Genomic DNA, 21690 nt, shown 5'->3' with positions numbered 1-21690 from the left:
TGCAATTTTTGCCTCCAATTTTGATTTCCAGCGATAAATCTATTGACTGATGATGTCATAATGATTTCAGTAGCATTGTGACGTCATCAGGATTTCAGATTATTCTTGCATTATCATCTTACTCCCAAAAAATTCAAACCATAGAAATTATGTTATACATCAGTATAATAAAACGCTTATCCACTGGTTGTGAGTGGGATAGCTCTTTTATCAAACCCTTGACTGGGACTATTCCCCTCGGGCAAGCCCTCGGGAAATAGTTCCCTGTCGCGGGTTTGATAAAAGAGCTATCCTACTCACAACCAGTGGATAAGTGTATATTATTACATTTGGAGATAACAAACTCAGAAAATCAATAAAAAGGGATCCTCCTATCTCTACTCACTGAAATAAAGATTTAGGAAAAACAAATTGTTATATGTATTCAGCCTAATGTCATTAATCAGAACGGAAATCGACCAGCTTTTTTGTAGAGAAAAAAACCAAGCCCGGTCCTATAGGTCAGATCCCTATTTATAATGAAGTGATCCTTTCGTCAGCTACAACTTGTCTTTAAATATAGTATTTTATTGCAGCTGCTTCCTAAGAGTTTAAAATACTAATTGTGTGTTCAAAAGATTAATTTAACTTTTCGTTGAAACTGAAGATATATTTCGATTTGAATACCGTTTTTTATGTAAACTCTGGTATAGGAATACCAAAAGAAACTCGATCAATTTTTTTATGTGCTATATCCTACGTTGTAAGTCTGTGATGCATTAAATTACATTCACAAAATTGCATACCGGGTATTTATAATAATAATAATAATAATAAAATTTGTATAGCGCCCTATTTAAAATAATTTACTCTAAGGCGCTGAACAGACACTATTTCAGATATACAAGTAGTTAAATACAACACAATAATCATAAAAACAATAATCATAAAAACATAAAACCTATAATCATTCTAAGAGATCGTAACTAACATAAGAGTAAGCTAAAATTATATTTTGCTAGACTAAGATCAAATTGAGATCACATTAAAATTTTCAAACAATACAGGTTGTGCCCAAAATAAATAGTCTGAGCACAATAGAACTTGATAACTTGTTCAAAAAATAAAAAATTATACGTCGTATGCTATCTTAAAAAGATGAGTCTTAAGATCTCGTTTAAAAGCTAAAAGTGACGTCTGGAAGCGGAGAGCATCAGGTAAACCATTCCACAAAGTTGCCGCTGCATGGTCAAAACGACGCGTTCCGTATGTCTCCGTGCGAACACGAGGTTTCACAAGATGTTTGGAGTCATACGAGCGTAGAGTTCTTGACGGTTGATAGACTGTTATGAGTTCCTTTAGGTATGATGGTGATGTCCCCTGGAGTACTTTGAACGTGTATAAAAGGATCTTATAATATGTTCTAAATTTAACTGGAAGCCAGTGAAGAGATATCAGGACTTCGGAGATATGATCATGCTTCCTAGTTCGGGTGACAATCCTTGCTGCCGTATTTTGTACTCTCTGTAGCCGTGAAATATTTGTCTCTGTAATTCCATAGAGTAGTGCATTTCCATAATCAAGTCTTGATGTAACTAGAGCGACAACTAGAGTCTTACAAGCATCTTCTGTTATGAATGGACGAATTCGACTAATATTTCGCAGGTGGTAAAAACAGGATTTGGACACTGCGCTAATCTGAGTCTCCATGGTAAGTGATTTGTTGAAAAACACTCCCAGATTCTTCACACAATCTGATTCACAGATGACAGAACCATCAAAATCAAGTTGGTGTGTGAAAGATCTTTTAAGCTGACTCTTTGGTGAAAAGACGATAAACTCAGTTTTATCCTGGTTCAATTTTAGTAGATTTGCGCACATCCAGCTTCTCACGTTAGCTAAACAAGTTTCTAGTCGACATTTTAGATCTGGCCATGTTTCGTTCGGTTTTATAACAAGGTATATTTGTGTGTCGTCTGCATAACAGTGGAACAGCATGCCATGATCACGACAAATTTTACCGATAGGTTTCGAGAAAAGGCAATACAAGACTGGTCCAAGCACTGAGCCTTGTGGTACTCCGAACCGCAAAACAAGATCTTCGGAAGCACTCCCACCAATGACTACTCTTTGTGTGCGCTGTGTCAAGTAGGATTCGATCCATTCCAGAGCTGCCCCAGAAATTCCAAAGGAGAACCTGAGACGTCTGAGTAAGATGGTATGGTCGATCACGTCAAACGCAGCAGACAAGTCCAGCATCACTAGGGTCATACAGGAATTTTTATCAAGCGCTGATACAATGTCATGATGGACTCGGAGGAGTGCCGTCTCTGTAGAGTGGCATGCTCGATATGCTGACTGCAGTGGTTCCTGTAGATTGTTCACTTCCAGATGATGCTTGAGTCTTTTTGATACTACCTTTTCGAGTATTTTTGAAATAAATGGTAAGTTGGAAACTGGTCTATAATTTTTCAGTTCATTAAAGTCAAATTCCGGTTTCTTCAGAATAGGGCGAATTATAGCCTCTTTGAAGGTTGTCGGTACTGAAGATCCAGATAATGACTTGTTTATTATCACTGTTATTAAGGGAAGCAACTCTTCAATGCATGGTTTAAGTAAAGATGTCGGGATTGGGTCACTCTCACAAGACTTAGTTGGTGCTCCCATGATGATATCATAGATCTCCTTGTTTGTAGCTTCAGTGAAAACAACAAGTTTCTGACCCACATATGGAATATCACTCTTTAGTGCCTCGCTAACATTAACTTGCTTAGATTTACTAAGTTCAGATCTGATCGTTTCAATTTTTCCAGTAAAAAAGTCACAGAACCTATTTGCTAACATCTCTTTGCTGTCATGTGCTGGAAAGACAGTCTCCTTAACCTTCCCCATGAGATTGTTAGTTAGGTTATATAGTTGTTTTTGGTCATGTCCAATTTCTAATATCTTTGTGGAGTAGTAATCCTGCTGCGATTGCAGCAGCAGTTTTGAATAATCGGTACACAATTTTCTGTAAATTTGTTTGTGTATCGTTAAGTCAGTTTCACGCATTTTCCGCTCTGCTTCTCTACGAGCCTGCTTGGCTGCTTTTAAGTTGGCGTACGTTATACCATGGTGTTTTTGGTCTTATGATTATTTCTTTTGTCTGAACAGGTGCATGGCTGTCAAGGATACATTTAAGACTGGTGTTATATGTCGTCACTAGTTCAGCAATCTGCTTGTCCATGTTTTGCTGACTGACTGATGAAGAAATGTCTTTCTTAAATTCATCAATGTTAATCTCACTTAACTTCCTGAAAGACACAGTTTTTCGTTCAGGCTTTGGTTTAGAGATTTGTATCAGAGCATGAACAGCATAATGGTCTCCTGCAGGATTTCCTCTGTTATCACACAAAACTGGGTCACTGATCGTCGGATCAGATAGCAGAATGGAACTGTCCTCCCTAGTAATCATGACATCCAAGGTATGGCCATGGACATGAGTCGCACCTTGCACTCTTTGGCAAAGTCCATGATCATTTAATATTTTCATGAACGTCTTTGAATCAGAGTCACTGGGACGATCAATATGGAAGTTTAGGTCACCAAGTAATATCAGTTCCTCCGCAAGAATAATCCGATTGTCAAGATATTTTGACCATTCCTCAAAGAAGGTCGAATTTCGAAACTTGTTTCCTTTTGATGGGGGAGGACGATAAATAGCACACAAACGAGAACTTACACAGTTTGGCATCCCTATGACACAATCCAGGTGTTCGAAATGGGTATACTGGGTTTCTGGTTTGATAGGTCGTATATCGATGTCAGGGGCGTAGTATCAGGGGGGGCCTGGCCAACCTTACTTACCCCCCCCCCCCCCCCCCCCCCCCACGAAATAGGATTTTCGACTTTGGGCAACTTTTACCTTTTTTTTTTTTTTATTTTGCTTGTCAACTTTTTCATGTTAGTAAAAAAAAAAATTGGTCTCTGCCTGGCCCCCCCACTTTCAAAAACGATGCTACGCCACTGGATGTTTCGTTTGTAGATAATAGCTATTTCAAGCGTTTGTTGAAAATAGAGCGGTGGCCACAACATGTGGTCACAGTGGGTTAATATAGTTTATACTGTAAAGTAATCACGTCTATCTTTGCAAAAAGGGGGGTTAGCCCACTAATCAACCAACCCCAACCGCCACCCCACCTCCACCCCCCGCAAGTTCCGACGCCTATACAGTATAAGGTACGTAAATGTAGGAAACCCGCCTCATCAGGAATCCTCCTTAATCCTTTTATACATGGGGTAAACTTCGTAAACTTTGGGTAAAGTACATTGTATTTTTATCATTTCTCGATATAGTTTGATTTAATCAAGTATTGCTTATGTAGGTTTTCCAAATGTATTATAAACCTTTAAGGTATTTCCACCCTTCTATGAAGTCATAGTGTTTTTCAAAAACTTTTATTAATTTAAATCAATGACAAGTAGAACAATAATTTTAATAAGAATGTTTTTCAATAGGTGTAATGATAAATATTGTTTAATAAAGAATTTTTTAAAAAGTTTATTTTCTTTTTTAATCAATAATTCAATCTTTAAAAAATGATGACAAGGGCAATAACTCCTCAAGTATCTTCATTCAGCCATTTTTTTTTCCCTTGTACTGAAAGTTTCCCTGGTATTCACAATTCAAAATTATCTAAAAAGTAACAAGTATATCGGAACTTTCGGCATTAAAATTATGCATTTGAACCAGTTTTTACATAATTTTTACCATAATATTTACAAACCAGAAGTCTCTGTCGAGACTGTAGCTCTACTGGTTTGTACTTATAACAAAGGATGAGGAAGAAGCTATTGCCATCAGACCAAAACCATAGAAGGAGCAGCGTTTTAAAGGAATTTCACAGACATTTCTATTTTTAGCAACAATGGCAACACTGTTCATCTAAATCAAAATCCGATGCACAATTCTATGTATCTTAATGTAGTCTACTTCTGTGCCAAGTTATATTGAAATCAGACCAAAATTGTAGGAGGAGTAGATTTTTTAAAGGGATTTCACAGAAAGTTCTATTTTTAGTAACCATGGCAACACTGTTCACGAAATTAAAATCCGATGCACTATTCTATGTATCTTAGTGTAGTCTACTTGTGTGCCAAGTAATATTGAAATCAGACCAAAACTATAGAAGAAGTAGCATTTTAGAAATTTCACAGAAAATTCTATTTTTAGTAACCATGGCAACACCGTTCATCGAAATCAAAAACCGATGCACTATTCCATGTATCTTAGTGTAGTCTACTTGTGTGCTAAGTTATATTGAAATCAGACCAAAACTGTAGAAGGAGTAGCGTTTTAAAGGAATTTCAAAGAAAATTCTATTTTTAGTAACCATGGCAACACCGTTCATCGAAATCAAAAATCGATGCACTATTCTATGTATCTTAGTGTAGTCTACTTGTGTGCCAAGTAATATTGAAATCAGATTAAAACTGTAGGAGGAGTAGCATTTTGAAAAAATGTTTACAGACAGACGGACAGACAGACAGACGGACAGACAGACAGACAGACGGATGGACGACGGACACCTTACTATCGCATAAGCTCTTCTGGTCTCTGACCAGTAGAGCTAAAAATGTACATTTTTTTTTAATGTTGATATACACTTCTGTTTATTATACCCCCCGCTTGAAAAGTGGGAGGGTATATAGTAATCGGTATTTCCGTCCGTCCGTCCGTCCGTCTGTCTGTACGTCCGGACGTCCGTCTGTCCGTCCGTCTGTTACGCTTTGGGGTACCCATCTCTTATCCGCAACTCCTCTTATACTACTGAGTGAAATTTAACGAAACTTTCACAGAATCTTTATTAAATATTGCCATTGTGCACCTCCTATTTTACTTTTTAATCTGACGTACATTTTGGATTTTCCAGAGCAAAACATGGACACTGCTATGATATTCATATGGGGGGGGCGGGGGGTATCATTTAGTGAGCTCATTGCTCACAGTACCTCTAGTTTATGTCTCCTATCCAAAATAATATGGCGACCTATACATTTTTTGCAATAATTAGTAAATTTAAACTAAATAAATAAATGCAGTTTTTGTACTTCGAACCATTAAAATTGTGAGGGTGGAAAAACTTCAAATCGATTTTCAAAAAAAAACAAAAAAACCCCAGCTTTCTGAGATATCTAGTCTACTAGACTATACAGGGCTTTAAATAAGACACCAAATAGTCCGGCACATGTTTTATATGATGACCAACTAACAACTAAACTTTATGATAATCGAGATAATTCCTTTTTCTATTTTCGTAGATTTCAATAAATTAACATTTGTCTGAGATATATAGGTACATGTATTAGATTAAGTTTTAAAAAATATTTTAAAAGTTAGAAAAAATATTTACATATCCACCTATCTGCCTAAAAAGATAGGGTAATTACAAAGATATTTTTAATGATGGCCTCAACATCAACTCTTTTTGAAAATGCATGTACAATGGAGAGATGTGTTATCTATACTAATTAAGGCTCACCACAAAGACAACGGAGTTTTAAACTATCGGCAGGTCAGCAAACTCATTTAATTATGTACGAGATGAATGCAATACACCGACCAAGTAATCAATATTGGAATGCCGTTACTCTCGGTGGACTTACATGTATATAGGCATCAGAGGTAGAACTGGGACATTTTCACGGAAGGGATGGAGATAATTAATTAATAATTATATTTATAGTATATATATTCCTTTATTTGTCAGTTCAAAAGAAGAGACTTGTAGGCCAAGAGGAACGGGTGTTTGATGGTCCTTAGAGGAATAATTTATGTTACGATTTGTTTTTGTCCATTTTATTTTGTCAAGTCATGACCTTGAGTCAAGGCCAAATTTCAAGGGCTAATTACATGTATTGTGATTGCTGGAATTTTGGGAACAAGAAGCCATCTGTCTTAATAAGAGCTAAATTAGATAATCTATTTGCTTTGTAATGAAGGCTGAGCCTCTCATTTTATTTTCTAGATACACAGTCATGCTACTACAGTCAATGGACTTATAAGTATTCATCATCAACTCCTCCAAAAATGCAGCTTTATTTAGCAATTCCCTCAAAACTAAAAGAATTTTTTTTTTTTTTAAAAATAAAGATCCATCTCACAAAATAATCAAAAATGACATTTAGCATTAAGTTTGATTTTTGATGAGTACTGTGAGTAATAATGTAAAGAAATTGCCTTCGTTGTGATGTCAGTGACAAATATGTATGCCCATTGACTATACAAGCATGTCTTAAGCCTAAAATTGCATTCTTGCCAAAATGAATTTCCGGTTTACTCAGTTATCCCCAATCAGGCTTCTTTCTTCAAATAATATCAAAAAATTATATGAGTATATGGTTTTGGAAGAAAATAATGAGCAGTCTCAGTCCCTATAGTCCTCTGATTATTGTTCCCTTGTCTTGCTGTCTACCATTTCATTTAGTTTCCCAGTCTGACAGGTCACTGTTACTTTCTTCATAGAAAAGTTTCAAATATGAATGATTCTTTTAAGATTTATTTATCAAAAATTTAATAAATATGCATTATATACATCTATACATACGTTACAATATAACAACAAATAACAAGATCTAAATTCCTATCGACTTCCTTTTAAAAACATTATCAATTTTGTATAATTTTTTCACTTAATAAAAAACTATACTTAAAAACCTAGATTGGCATCTGAGCTAAAGCTCAAAAACAAAATAAAAATCAACACAAACATGTAAGTTTCGGGTCTTCAATACTGTCTAAATATACATATGTACATGAAAAAAATCTAAAAGCTATAAAACATCAATATAACAACAGTTTTCACTAAAGTGATATCACAATAAAATGACTGAACTATTCACACAGGTGGAGGTCCGTCGAGGTAACGAAGCAGAGGTCCTAACGACCTACCAAAATTGTTAATTAAATCACAACTGTAGTCGTCCTCGCAGACTGGAACAAGACTAGCCAACCCAAGCATGAACAGGAAGAGGCACTGAAGCGGAACGGCCACCATCAGGGTTCTGTTGAGGTATCTCTCAGTAGGTGTCCTTGAACTACAAGGGAAGAAAATGATTGGTTGAGTAAAATGAATGTGGACCAAGGAAATCACCAGAAAATCGAACATTTCAATCTTGTCTGATATCCTCCAATATTTTCACCTCTTTTCATATATTGCAATATTTCATTAAAAATATATTATTACATTTGACTTCATGTTAATTACATGTATTTAAACTGGATACTAATCACTGCTTAAATGATTTCCATTTATATGAAAAAGAACCATGCAAGACTTCCAAAAACCATGCAATTCTTTAATCCCTCTGACATCAAAAGGTTTGAAAGAAAACACTTCTATTTAACATCTCTAGAAGCTATCCAAGTAGACATAATTTTGTTCAACAAAAAGGAATAAAATGCACACAAGATCTTAGGAAAGCGCTAAAATCAGACATTTGTTGAAACCATCCATACAAACTGAGAGAACAAAACGGAGATAAAAAACAAGAGCAACATAAACTTAAAGACCCTTGGTGTTCGTCATGCATAGAATCATTACAGAAGAAGATAGCAGCATTTTGTAGACTTGTGTACATGTAATAAGTAATACAAGTATAAGCTATACAAGGTCTTGACTAAGTAAAGGAAAAGAAACAACAAATTTCACTTTTTAAATTCATACAATAAGACATACTTTTAGACACAGCACTTTAATCAAGATCTGGCTGAATATAGTAAGAAACTTCACGAGTCCTAAAAATCTCAGAGAAGTTGGTTAAGAAAAAATGAACCAACAACCTCTGTTTTGGAACCATGATCCAATGAATAGCATACTTTTGAACCTAATATAGCCTGAAATCAGTTACTCAATAAATATAGTTGAAGAGTTAAAAAATAACTATGGTAGACCTTTCTCTAAAACATCCATCTTAAAAAGTGTGTGACTTATCTGATTTGTTGGACCAAGTAACTCACACTGACTGTATTCAAACCATACACCTATCTGTACATTTTTTCAATAGCTTCGATTTAAATGCATATATTTCTGTGTGAAACTTTGACCAGAAAAGCTCATCTGAGCCTCCTAAAGCTTTTAATCCTATATTTTCACTTTACATGTATATATTTTCCTTATTTTTTCCTAAGTAAGAGCTAAAGCCATTAATTCAACCAAAATCCTCTTTTCTAGGGATGCTCTGTATCAAGTTTATAGTTCTTCCTGTCGACGGGTTCTGGGAAAGACGTCAATATTGGGAAAAGTGAATGACAAACAGGCAGGGATAAACTTTGATCAAGTGCACTTAAAAGAGCACATAAAAGCCCATACATCATAATTTCATCATAATCTTCCCGGATTTTTATGTTTCTCACTAAGAAGATAATACACTGTACCAGACAATTTTCACATAAATTACAGGAGCATTTCACTTAAAAGAATGCACATGAAGATCCATATTGTTCATGAAATCTTGTAATTAGTGACACAATTAGACACAGACAATTTCTATTCTAACCACATTGACCAAGGCAGGCAATCTATGACACAAAGATATGTTTGTCAATTTCACAGGTTAGTAGACTATGCATGCAATCCTGTCAATGATATATTATGTACATGTATGTAAAACATTCCAGAGAGTCAGAATTTCATCCTAACAGAGAGATTACAGGGCGGCCATCTTTGCAACACAATATAAGAGATTCAAATATGTGCTGAAAGTTGGTTGATAGAATACTGGTCATGCATATATCATCCTTAAAGACATTATCAACATATATAGCATGTACGAGTCACAAATTAAACAAAGGAAGGAACGTGCTTAAACTTTATAAGCATATCGACATAAAATCAACATATTGGGACCACCACCATTTCATGCTACATTATGCAGACACATAGAGAGGAGTAAAATATGTGTGCTGGGTATACTTGTTTCTGTCTCCATGTTGCTGGAGGTTGCTCGGTGTTGCTAACGGCAGCTGTGAAAAATGGACATATTTTTTTGAAAACATGAAAATACATTGATGACAATGGACTGCAAGTGATTGAGAATGGTGCAATTTTGTATAAAATCCTTTATTCTCCTTATCCAGAAAACAATGATTCACATGACCCACATTCTCTGGATAACATCCTTGCATTCAAAAAGCCCACTTGAACTTTCAGCTCAGGTGAGCTAAAAGTAGAACAACCAGTTCAGAAGTCAAATTGGTCATTTGTGATGATATCCAAAGCAACTTGTACAAATACCAATTATTAAGCCTACAAGAAATTCTTCAAACTTCAATCCATCTAACAATGGAAATTAAGGTAAAAGCTCTTTTTTAAATTATTTATCTAATCTTATTTAAATTTATTTGGTTCTCTTAAATCCACAACTTAGATTACATGATTCATTGCTTTTTACTTTGGCTTTCAACCTTTTATCACTGGAAGTAAGACTTCTTTTACCATCCATAATACATGTACTAGATCACTATGAGGTTAAAAGGCCATTTGGATTCTTTAAATCATGTCCAAACTGAACACACCAATTACATGTACTATCCTTTACCTTTTAAAATTTGAAGCAATTGGCATTTACTCCAAAAGTTCAATACAAGATTCCTGATCTGGTCTTTGACACTGTAATTCATTGATTTATCTGCTTGATATGTTCATCTGTTGTTGTTCTGCTATATTTACAATTAACTGATAATTGCATGTACTCTACGAGTTATTGCTGTTTTGCATAGAAATGTACTACTTTACTGATACATACACTTCGTATAGATGGCTTTGGAACTTTTAGTACATCTTCCAAACTAGAAGTATATGATGAGCACAGTTTCATCAGTGCATTATGTCTGTTGGCAATGATGTGCATTTTGTCATGAGTGTTGATCATTTCCACGGAATCTGAGTTGATGAGAAGCTTGTCAGCAGTCTCTTTCAGTGAAAATATTCTGTCTTTGTTGCTTTCTAAATCAGCTTTCAAAACCTGCAAAACAATCATAACATCTATTTTAACACCTCATTTTCATTTTTTCCTTAATTCTATTGTATTTCTTCAGATTCAAATTAGTATTTTGCTTGTTTCCAGATGGGAACGTCCAATTTTGAAGCTAAGTATTTGTTTAGATTCAAAGTATTTTTTTTCTAGATGTGTACTTTCAATTTGGATGCTAAGTTTAACACCCATGCTTCCATCAATCTCCAGCATTACACAATACAACCAAGTCTTTATAAATACTTTAAAATCTTAATGATAAATACATACTAAGTTAACAGACACATAGACAGTTGGACTAGAAAGTCCAGACCATCATAATTGTCCCATCAAAGGAAAGATGTATGAAAAGAAAAAAAAATACCTTGTTTTTTTTAAAATTCTTTTTTTTCAAGGTACAACTTACGGTAAGTTTCCGAAGTTTGGCCCACATGGCAGTCTCGTCTAAAGATAAGTTGATTGGTTCACACTGCTGTAACTTGTTCTCTATGCTCTCTAACCACAGGAGTAAATCATGGATGGTGTGGTGAAATTCCTGACATCGCATTAGAGCCTCCTGGAGCTCTCTTTGTATGACAATCACTTTAGAACACAGTTTATCCCACTGATAATTTATTTTCTTCAGTTTATCATGTGTACTTTTTCCTTCCTTAGTAGTGAGATCAATGAAGTCTCTTCCAAGGAGATTTAATGACTGCACTCTGGCTTTTTTGGATTCCAGTTGCATTAAAAAGTCCTGAAATGATTGGGGTGAAAAATGTTGACTTTTACATGTCATTTATCATAGCTGAGCTAAAGAATGCACCATAAATCACATGCTTAAAAAAGTTACAAAGTGTCATTTCCTTTTTGTAGATCCAGAGTTTGTTAGAGAGATGAAGGTTCAATTATACAAGTATTTTATATTTCCCTTTCACTTTCAAACCTTGTTTTGGGTTTTTTTTTTTTTTTTTTTTTTTTTTTTTTTTAAGTCTATAGGTTTGAATTTATGAAAGTCTAAGTGTTGCTCTTGGGCTTGTTTTAGTTACTATCAAAGTTTACATATACAGAACAATACTAGTACACGTATGTCTTGAATAATAACCAAATTAGCAAATTCGTTCATATAATACCTTTTCTCACAAAATAATCACATGGTACAACATTTTTACTAAATCAAGTAATTGCTCTGAATTTTCAATAAGAAAATTATAAATAAGAATGAAATTTTTGGGAATAGATGGTCTTGAGTAATAAAGTTGTTGTGAATAAAAATTCATTTGTAAAGCATACCCTGTGATGCTTGACAATGAAATCTAAATTAGTGATGCCTCCTTGGAATGATCGTAGTTGGTTCTGCTTGGCATTCACTTCGTCTAACCAGATCTGCATGTTGTCAATGTCAGACATAAACTGCCTCCATTCCCTTTTGTGCTGGGCCAACTTCTGATCTTTCTCAAAGACTATTGCTTGGAGCACTTCCCATCTGTCTTTAACATCTGAAAAAGGATAGTTGCCTTGATTAATATGTCTATTTTTATTTTGGTTCACAAACAGATTGAACTGAAAAAGGCATAATTAAATTGTCATTCTTAAACTAGCAATGTCTATCACCCCATCATGTAATCAAGTGTCTTACTGTGACTCAATATTTAATTTCTAGGGATTCAATGAGCATCTAGTTGTCCAATTTGACAATTTTTTATAAAATTCAAGATCATTTTCTTTATCAATTCAAAGTCACTGGAATTTAATGAATGCGAAGTCTTTTTTCTTAAATTTTTATCATAATTAAAAGACCTGTTGTACAACATAAGAAGGATAAAATATAAATTTTGTGAATCTTGGGATATTATAGTAAAGAAAACAAGAGGCCCATGGGCCATATCGCTCACATGAGAAGCTTTGACCATGCTATTCCTAACCAGATTTTCCCACTTGTAATAACTATTGTGACCCCATTGTACCCCACGGGTCAAATATTGGACAATTAACAAGAGGCCCATGGGCCACATCGCTCACCTGAGAAGCTTTGACCATTCCGTTCTTTACCAGATTCCCCCTTGTAATACATATTGTGACCCCACCATACCCCACTGATCATAATTTAGAAAATTTGAAATCTACACTACCATAGGATGCTTTGATTCCCCATTATAAAATTTTGATTCCCCATTGTGGCCCCGCCCTACCCCTGGGGGTCATGATTAGAACAATTTAAAATTTACATTACTCAAGGCTTCTTCCACATAAGTTTCAGCTTTTCTGGCCCAGTGGTTCTTGAGAAGATTTTCAAAGATTTTTCATACATTTTTCTATGTAAAACTTTGATTCCCCATTGTGGCCCCACCCAACCCCCGGGGGGTCATAATTTGAACAATTTAGAATCTACACTACCCCAGGATGCTTCCACATAAGTTTCAGATTTTCTGGCCCAGTGGTTCTTAAGAAGATTATTCCTATATATTTCTATGTAAAACTTTGATTCCCAATTGTGGTTCCGCCCAACCCCTGGGGGTCATGAATTGAACAATTTAGAATCTACACTACCCAGAATCCTTCCACATAAGTTTCAGCTCTTCTGGCCCTGTGGTTCTTAAGAAGAAGATTTTTAATGATTTTTCCTTTATATTTCTATGTAAAACTTTGATTCCCCATTGTGGCCCCGCCCAACCCCCAGGGGTCATGATTTGAACAATTTTGAATCTACACTACCCCAGGATGCTTCCACATAAATTTCAGCTTTTCTGGCCCAGTGGTTTTTGAGAAGAAGATTTTCAAAGATTTTTCCTAAATATTTCTATGTAAAACTTTGATTCCCCATTGTGGCCCCACCCTACCCCTGAGGGTGATGATTTGAAGAATTTAGAATCTACACTACCCCAGGATGCTTCCACATAAGTTTCAGCTTTTCTGACCCAGTGGTTCTTGAGAAGAAGATTTTTAAAGATTATTCCTATATATTTCTATGTAAAACTTTGCTTCCTTAGCTCAGGTGAGCTAAAAACAAATCCCATTCAGGTGGAACAATTGAAAAAAAGTATCTGTAATTGCCAAAGTTTGATAGCACAGACCACCAGTAAGCAATTTTCCAGTCTTTCAAATTAAATCAATAGGCCTTCAACTTTTTCTCTAAAGAGATCTTCCGTAGGAATCCCAGTACATTATACATGTACCGTACTTAACCTTGGTTTTTAATCAATTTACCAGTACATGTATATACACAGACCTTCCACTTCCCTGTCTATGCTGCTGATGTTAGAGAATCCAGTCTCTGCTTTAATGACCCGATCCAGAGTTTTAACTTCATTAATTCTTTGTTCACACTCGCTGACTAATGGCATCTGAAAAACCATCCATTTATAAATCATTAAACTTATGAAAATTTTATATACAGGTAATAGAAATGAATTGTGGTTTTTCATTGATGGAGATATAAACATTTGCTCCATCCAAGTTTTTCTCCTGCTCCCATAGGGCCTTATATCTGTCAACTCTGCCCTTATGAGGGATCACATTAAGAGCAGACTGGTCCAAAAATCCTTGACCATAAAAACAAGATGTGTTTATAAAACACTGATGCATCATTTCAAACTCTAAGGCCAAGAGGTAAAAACAGTATCCAAGGAAAGGTTGCAAGGTAAAGTTTTTCAGCACACAAAGAGACAAACAAACAAATGGACAGACTGACGAACCAAAAAATTATATGAACCAGCATTTCATATTACAGATGCATAAAAATGTGGATGCAGTGACACAAATTTCACATTATGATGTTGGAAAATTTTAGGATTTTTTTTCTTATAGCAACAAATCTACTAAAATGTAAGCATAGAACAGTTTTCAGCATGTCATTAAATTTGTGTGGCAATTTCATTGATTTTGCAATTCAGGGTGATATAGATAAATTCTGAATTTTAATTATGATTTAACATACATAGTCTCTGCCCAGATCAGGGACCCTTGGACTGGTAATGTGCACCTCTGACTCCAGCTGCCTCAGCTGCTGTTTGGCTAAATCTAGAGCGTCCACCATTTGTCCCATCAGCGCCTCTAGTTTGGAGTTCAGATTCGCAGGTGCATCCTGGGTAAACTTTCTCAAAATTTCTTCTCTGGAAGCTGCAAGAAGAATTGATTTATCAGATTTCATTTGTATTAAGTTTACAGTATTTACAAAAGAATTTTAATCTGAGTAATTGTTGGACCTTTCTATATGGCCCCTTGAAGGGGGTTGTGATAGAGTCCTTAAATGCACCAAGCCAAATTGGCTGAAAATATTTTACTTAAATCTTTGTCCATTGCACATCACAAGAACATAGATGGGAGAAAGAGAACATAAAGGTCACATAATTGAGTCCAGTAACCTGTTAAAGAAGAATTTTAAAGATATTTACCAATGGGAGATTTTGATAACTTGCCACTAGGGGAAGCTCTGGGGGAGGCACCAGAAAATGGTGACCTGGATCTTTTAGAGGGCAACAAATCAACTGGTGTCCTTGACCTGGATCTTGGAGTAGTGGGTCTACTTGTCTGAGATGGCTTCATGTGCAGGATTCCTTGTGGGGAGACCCTCCGTTTTTCTGGGGGACTCTCAGGAGGAGAGGCGTCTAGGTATTCCTCAATGTCATGCATTGTGTCTGATAACAGAGCTGTGGAGTATGGCACATCAGACTTCAACTGTAGTTCCAACATGTCTAATTCATCATTGGAATGTGGCCCAGGATGAACACTTTCAAGCTGTAAATTTGAAAAAAAAGAAGTTCTCACATAAAAATTTGCAAAGGACAAAGTTGATGACAATTCTCAGATACAAGAAATAATTCAAAAGAATTCTGAATTCTAAGTTCCATTTCATAACCTGATTACCCCCCACCCCAGCCTCAACCATCATACCCCCAAAAAGAAAATAAGTGCATACCTGGGCTTTTGAAGATTCTAGTTTCCTACTGAACTGATAAATCCTGTCTTTGACAGCCCTTAAATAGTTCTTTAGATCTTCTGCCTCTTTTTGCGTTTGGCTGGCATCTCTCATGTCTCCTTTCTTGATTAGATGTAGTGCCAGGGAGTCGATGTGGACCATATTTGATTCCTTGATATCTATTTCACTCTTTAATCTCTGAAAAAGAAAAACCATTACATTTAGACAAAAAAAATATATTGGAGGTTAGGGTTTTCCGACTGACCCTATTTGTTTTTTTAAAGCCAGATGTCGTGTACATTATTAGTCACACATTTTTGGGGGCCAGGTATGAATTTTAACAGTTTTTGAATTACAAAATTGTAGAAAGAACAATTTTTATGTTTGAACTTGTGAGCTTGATCTTGTGCAAATGATTTATTCTCAAGGTCAGAACCTACCCTTTTGTCATGAACTTTACTTTTCTGATCCCTGTGATCCAAGTAAACTTTTTTTAAGGTCACATGAAAACTTTGCGCCAAACATGATCTTTGTCTTTTAATTGAAAAATTATTGACTATAGTGGGATAGATGGTGAACAATGGGTGAAGATGATGAAAATTACAATTTCAAATTCTTAGTTTTGAGGGGGGGGGGGATATTTACACATACAATTTTAAAATTTGTAATTTCTGAATTATTTGGCATTGTGTGATTATGTAGCATTGTGTATTAAACCATACACATGCCCTCCATGACATATCTTACAATCAGTGATGAGGAAAACTGCATTTGAATGCCTATAGCATTTGGAAAGCATAACAAATATCATGATTTTATTTTCTCTCATACAAATGTCATACCTTTACTTCTGCCATTTTAGCTGGTATGTTCATCGGTGACAAATGTTCTAAATCAGTGATCCTGACTTCCACGTCTGTCAGCCATTTATACATCTGATCTTTCTTGTTTCGGAAGTCCTCAGAAACTGTTGCTGACTGCTTAAGACTAGTTGTAATGGCTGATACTTTTTGCTGTATTCTGTCCCATTCTGTGTTACAGTGGTGGATAACGGATTTCAGAGAACCTGCATGATCTGTCCTACCCTCCCGGGCTAATTTTCTGTACACTTTATTTAGTTGTTCCAATTCGTTGAATTTCCCATGAATTTCTCTTTGGAGTTGCTGAAAAAAAACATTTTGAAAATCAGTTAAAAAAGTTTTATAAGAGAAATCTTTGTTAACTCAAACTTAATGAACAAACTGACAAAATAGCTGTAAAGCATGTACCTCAAAATGTTCAATCTCTTCCTTGGAAAAACTAACATTCAAATCATCTGAAGTGGAGGCCTCAATTTCTTGCTCGACATCATTGAGCCAACTTTCAAAATAATCACAGTCTGCTCTGAGTTTTTCCCATGTATTCCAAGTATCTTCAATCCTAGAAAACACAAAAAACAGATAAAATAAAGGGAAAAGAATGTTTAAATTGAATATAAATATTATCAATGATCAGAACTGTCAAAACAAGAACCTTATGATTGACCTTTGAGCAAGTAACCCCTAACACTTTTGGTGACCTTTTACACCTGCAGAGCAGCAAGTATGGAGTCTGCAGGACCCCCCAAAACTATAACCTATTTTCTCTCAACATCCTCCATTTACATTATGTACATGTGGGTAATAAAGTAAGTTGAAAGGTACAGCACTATAATGTCAAATGAGTATTGATAGACACACAGACAGATGAACAGTGATTGTAAACCAACTTTTATTCGCGACGACTTTATTTCACGATTTTCCTAGGATAAACTAGTTCGCGACGATCAGTTTTCACGATCAAGATTTTTTGTATCTGATAGTAATAGACACAGAAGTTTTAAGGACAGCCTCGCGGCAAGAAATATTCGCGATGACGAGGCTCTCACGAACCTCGTGAAAATTTCTCGAGCGCGAATAAAAGTTGGTTTACAGTACTTGGTACTTCAAATCAACCATGCGTTCATAAAAGTTGTTTGTTTAATTGCCGCCTGAAAGGTTTCAGACACAGGAGGGAGGGAGGGAAATTATTTTTTTTTTCTAAATTGAAGAAATTTTTTTAATTTTTGATAAAAGTCTCAGTAAATAGTAAACACATTTTCCGACTTTAAAAAAAGTATCTACCATCAACAAAAAAACCTAATTTTACATAGATCTGACACTATATTTCAGTGTTTTGTACATGAAAGGAACTATTTCAAACAAAAAAAATCAAATACTATTACTTTGAGAAACTACTGAATTTACAAACCATAATCTTCTTTCTGGACAAGACTGACAAATATGTCTCCAGCGCCGATCTAGATTCTTCATGGCTGTCTGTAGTGCACTGAACTCGATCTCTGTAGGACAAGCATCAGAATCGTGCAGCAGCACCTCGCACAGGTTGAGCACACTTCCCACCCCAGCACTGTGCAACTCCACATCTTTCTGAAGTTCCTGTAAAAACCAAGGAAGTTTTAAATCTTCCAGACACTGAATGTGATGGGGAAGGTCCATACACCAGTGGTATTTCTCCTCCAACTTTTTCTGTAAATCTTTGAACCATTCTGGTATATCTTCGGCCATTACTCTGATATTATATATGTTATACTAATTTTACAAATAGACTTAAAAATTTATTATGGCCTTGTCTAATCCTCTCAAGTAAAATAATTCTAACATGCAAAATTAATTATGTGTTAATGACATGGCTATGGAATGAAAGGCATTATGTTAATATCTGCACTCAAAGATTAAATGAATGGTACTTAAAGATTTAAAGGAACCTTTTTATCCACATGTATTTAGTGTTTGACCCTAGACTTTTAAGAACATCATAGGATTATTGAAAATCACTTGAAGGGCTAGGTGTGCAATATGCTGATTATTAGATTTAATGTTTCAGTAAATCAGTCACCTGATAATATGGTTGTATAAAGGTATGGGAGTTAGATTCCCTTGATAAAAAAAAAGAAAAGGTATTTAAACCCCTTTTCAAGAATCTCCTTCCCTCCCAAACAAAATCCTGAAAGTTATGCACATTGCACAACTCATCTATGTGTTGGAGCTTTGCTGGGATGATGAAAAAGTTGATGCACAACTTCATATAAAATTTTAAATGAAGTAAAAGTCTCTGAGAGATTTCAGCTTTAATGAGTTTAATTCAAAAAAAAATTTACAATTTGCATTCCAAATTTTTACCTATGGTCAAAAGTTGCAAATCAGATTTTTACCTTCTGACATTGCAGCTTTTCTTTCATTTCCCTGTCATCAGATTCCATGAAGAAAAGAGGTGAACACAGATCATGTTCTATATTAGCCAGCCATTTCCTCAGGTTTGCCATGCTGGTATCCAGCTGTCTTACCGCCAGCAAAGTCTCCTCCAATTTACGCTTCCTAAAATAAATTGAAAATGTAACTAGTTGTTGTCTTTTCTTTTAAATACTGTGTCAGAGTCAATACTGCAGAAGTACTTTTTTCCGCATGGTCTCAATTTACACTTTGTATGCGATCAGAAATTGCGCATGGAAAATTTGTCCCATCATACTCCAAATACTTGTAAGGAATATATTGAGAGTCTAAGAAATCCATGTAATTTTCTACTAGGATTCAAGAGAAATCAAGATTCTGCGGAATTATGACCCCGTGAAAAATAGTATGTCTACAGTACTTTAATGCCAAACAAATACTATAAAGGTAAAAAAAAAATTCCAAAATATTATATTCTTTATGTAATCAGTATCACAGATCTTTAACTATAAAAGAGAACAAGAGAAAATTGAGTGTGAAGTCTGAGTATAACATTTTTCTTCATAAATGGAATGACATAAATGTATACACACATTTGACCATTAATTCAGTTACTCAGCCTACATTAGCCTACATTATGCTCACCATATATAGTTTTTTTCACTCTCACTTTAAATAAATAAGTGTAATTTTTGATTTCTCTCAACAAAACTCATCATTTGCAGTTATAACTTCCATTGATAGTAATGGTATTAAACTTTAACTAACCTGAATTTGAGTGTTTTCTTCAGGTGGTTCCACTTATCCTCAGTCTTTTGTATCTGACTCTCGATGCCCGGCCTCTGTAGTTCACTACTGATCTTCAGCAGTTCTTGTCCCTCCTCCAGGAGTTTGTCTTTGTACTGCTCTTTGGCTAACATTTCTACCTTGTACTCCTGAATACAAATAATTCAGTGATTACCACAGCTTTATTCTGGAGGCTAGTTTATTGCAAATTATGCAATTCAACATTCAATGCGTTAGTGACAAACCACTTAAAATTACAGAAGAGGAAATTTTACAACAGAGGGTCAATTTTATAAGCTATCTGCAAGAAGGGGGAAATAAATTACTTGGCTAAGTAGCTCAGGAAAAAATAAAAAAGGAAAATTGCAGCTTTCACAAAATTGTGACATAAATGTGCATTTTGAGATCCAAGATCAACTTCTAAGTTTTGTGCATTCAACTTTTATGAACATCCAATTTTAAAATCTCAATTCCACATTTTGAATTTGCATTATCATCTCTTCTCTTTATTACTAGCTCATAGTCATATATGAAATTTAAAATGCTTCAAACCTCCATATACTGTTCTGACAAACACCCAACAATTTTGTAAAATGCACCTTATTTTATACAGTGCCCTAATTAGTTGCATAAAACTAAATTAATGTCTACCTTTGAGAATTTCTGCAGTAAGTCCTCTATATGGTATTCTTTATTTGTGATGACTTTATACTCCATATTGTCTATCCACTTATGGAAACTGGACACCTTATCACTGAAACTAGCCCAGTGACAAATACTGCTCTGTATCTGCATTTTGCGTTGGGAAGCCTGGTTTTGTAACTCGTCCCACTGTTTATTTAGGAGGAGAATTCGCTGGTGTAGAATATTTAAGTCCTCTGATTGGATGATACTGCTGAGTCTTATTTCCATCTCCAACAGAGATTGTCTTTGGATCTCAGCCATTTGGAAACTGGCCTCTATATCCTATAAAAACATTAAATTTGAATATCTAAATAAAAGGCCAATGATCATTAGGCTTCTGCATTTTTACTTTTAGTAAATTGCAACCAACATCTAGAAAATACAAAATTTTAAAGGCATTTAAATGGTACCAAATGGTTTTTTCCATAAAATACAGAAACTCCCTATGCAAGGGAGATTAAAAGAAAACTATAGAACCAATAATTATTAAAGACCTTAAAATACACTTGGAATATCCTTTATGGATTACTGCACCTTATTGCAACAACCCTTTTTATAAAATGTGGGTTGCTTAACTATTTTACTATTTTTCTTTCTTGATTACCTTAAATTAGTAAAAAAAATTAATTACTTCAGATGGAGTCCCTTACCACACATTTCTGATATTCTGCTTGCAACTGGTCATATCCAGAGGGCAGTTCTCTTGAAAAGGCAGTCCTTATATCCTTGAGCCACAAAAGTAGTTCCTCCAACTTTTTCTCACAATCCTGCCATTCATGAAGAACTCGTTCAAGCCTGGTACATTTCCTTTCAATTGAATTAACCAGTCCCATACACAGGGTTTGTAACATGTCTATTTTGGCATGAACTTCTTCCTGGCCCTTTTCATCACTATGCTGCATAAGGGGTTTTCCTTGTACATGGATTCTTTTAAATGCTGCCTCTTGACTTTTTAAATCTCTTTGAAGACCCTTAAATAAAAATAAAAATATTACTTTGCTTTCTCCTTTAATTGGATTCCTTTATTCCCGAGGGCAAAGATTAAAATCAAATTGCATCCTGCTAAAGTGTCTTTTAACCATA

The 21690-nt window shown here is 35.1% G+C and overlaps 1 protein-coding gene across 1 annotated transcript in view; it reads right to left on the bottom strand.

The window, feature by feature from the left end:
- Positions 1-7501: 7501 nt before the first annotated feature.
- Positions 7502-21690, bottom strand: part of LOC134252266 (muscle-specific protein 300 kDa-like) — a 133986-nt gene continuing 119797 nt past the window's right edge. Inside the window, 16 exon segments of the mRNA XM_062734705.1 lie at positions 7502-8055; positions 9933-9982; positions 10765-10983; positions 11399-11728; positions 12265-12470; positions 14201-14315; positions 14909-15090; positions 15366-15708; positions 15890-16087; positions 16732-17052; positions 17158-17308; positions 18158-18345; positions 19122-19284; positions 19906-20072; positions 20575-20889; positions 21258-21578. Coding sequence (XP_062590689.1) covers positions 7857-8055; positions 9933-9982; positions 10765-10983; positions 11399-11728; positions 12265-12470; positions 14201-14315; positions 14909-15090; positions 15366-15708; positions 15890-16087; positions 16732-17052; positions 17158-17308; positions 18158-18345; positions 19122-19284; positions 19906-20072; positions 20575-20889; positions 21258-21578 — 3468 coding nt within the window. The 3' untranslated portion in view covers positions 7502-7856.

This window comes from Saccostrea cucullata, unplaced genomic scaffold (genome assembly GCF_032062105.1).
Source record: "Saccostrea cucullata isolate Sc308-1 unplaced genomic scaffold, CSIRO_AGI_Scuc_v1 ctg130, whole genome shotgun sequence".
In the NCBI taxonomy this organism is placed as follows: Eukaryota; Metazoa; Mollusca; class Bivalvia; order Ostreida; family Ostreidae; genus Saccostrea; species Saccostrea cuccullata.
Note: the sequence above shows the minus strand (reverse complement) of the source record. Positions and strands in the feature narration are given on the sequence as shown.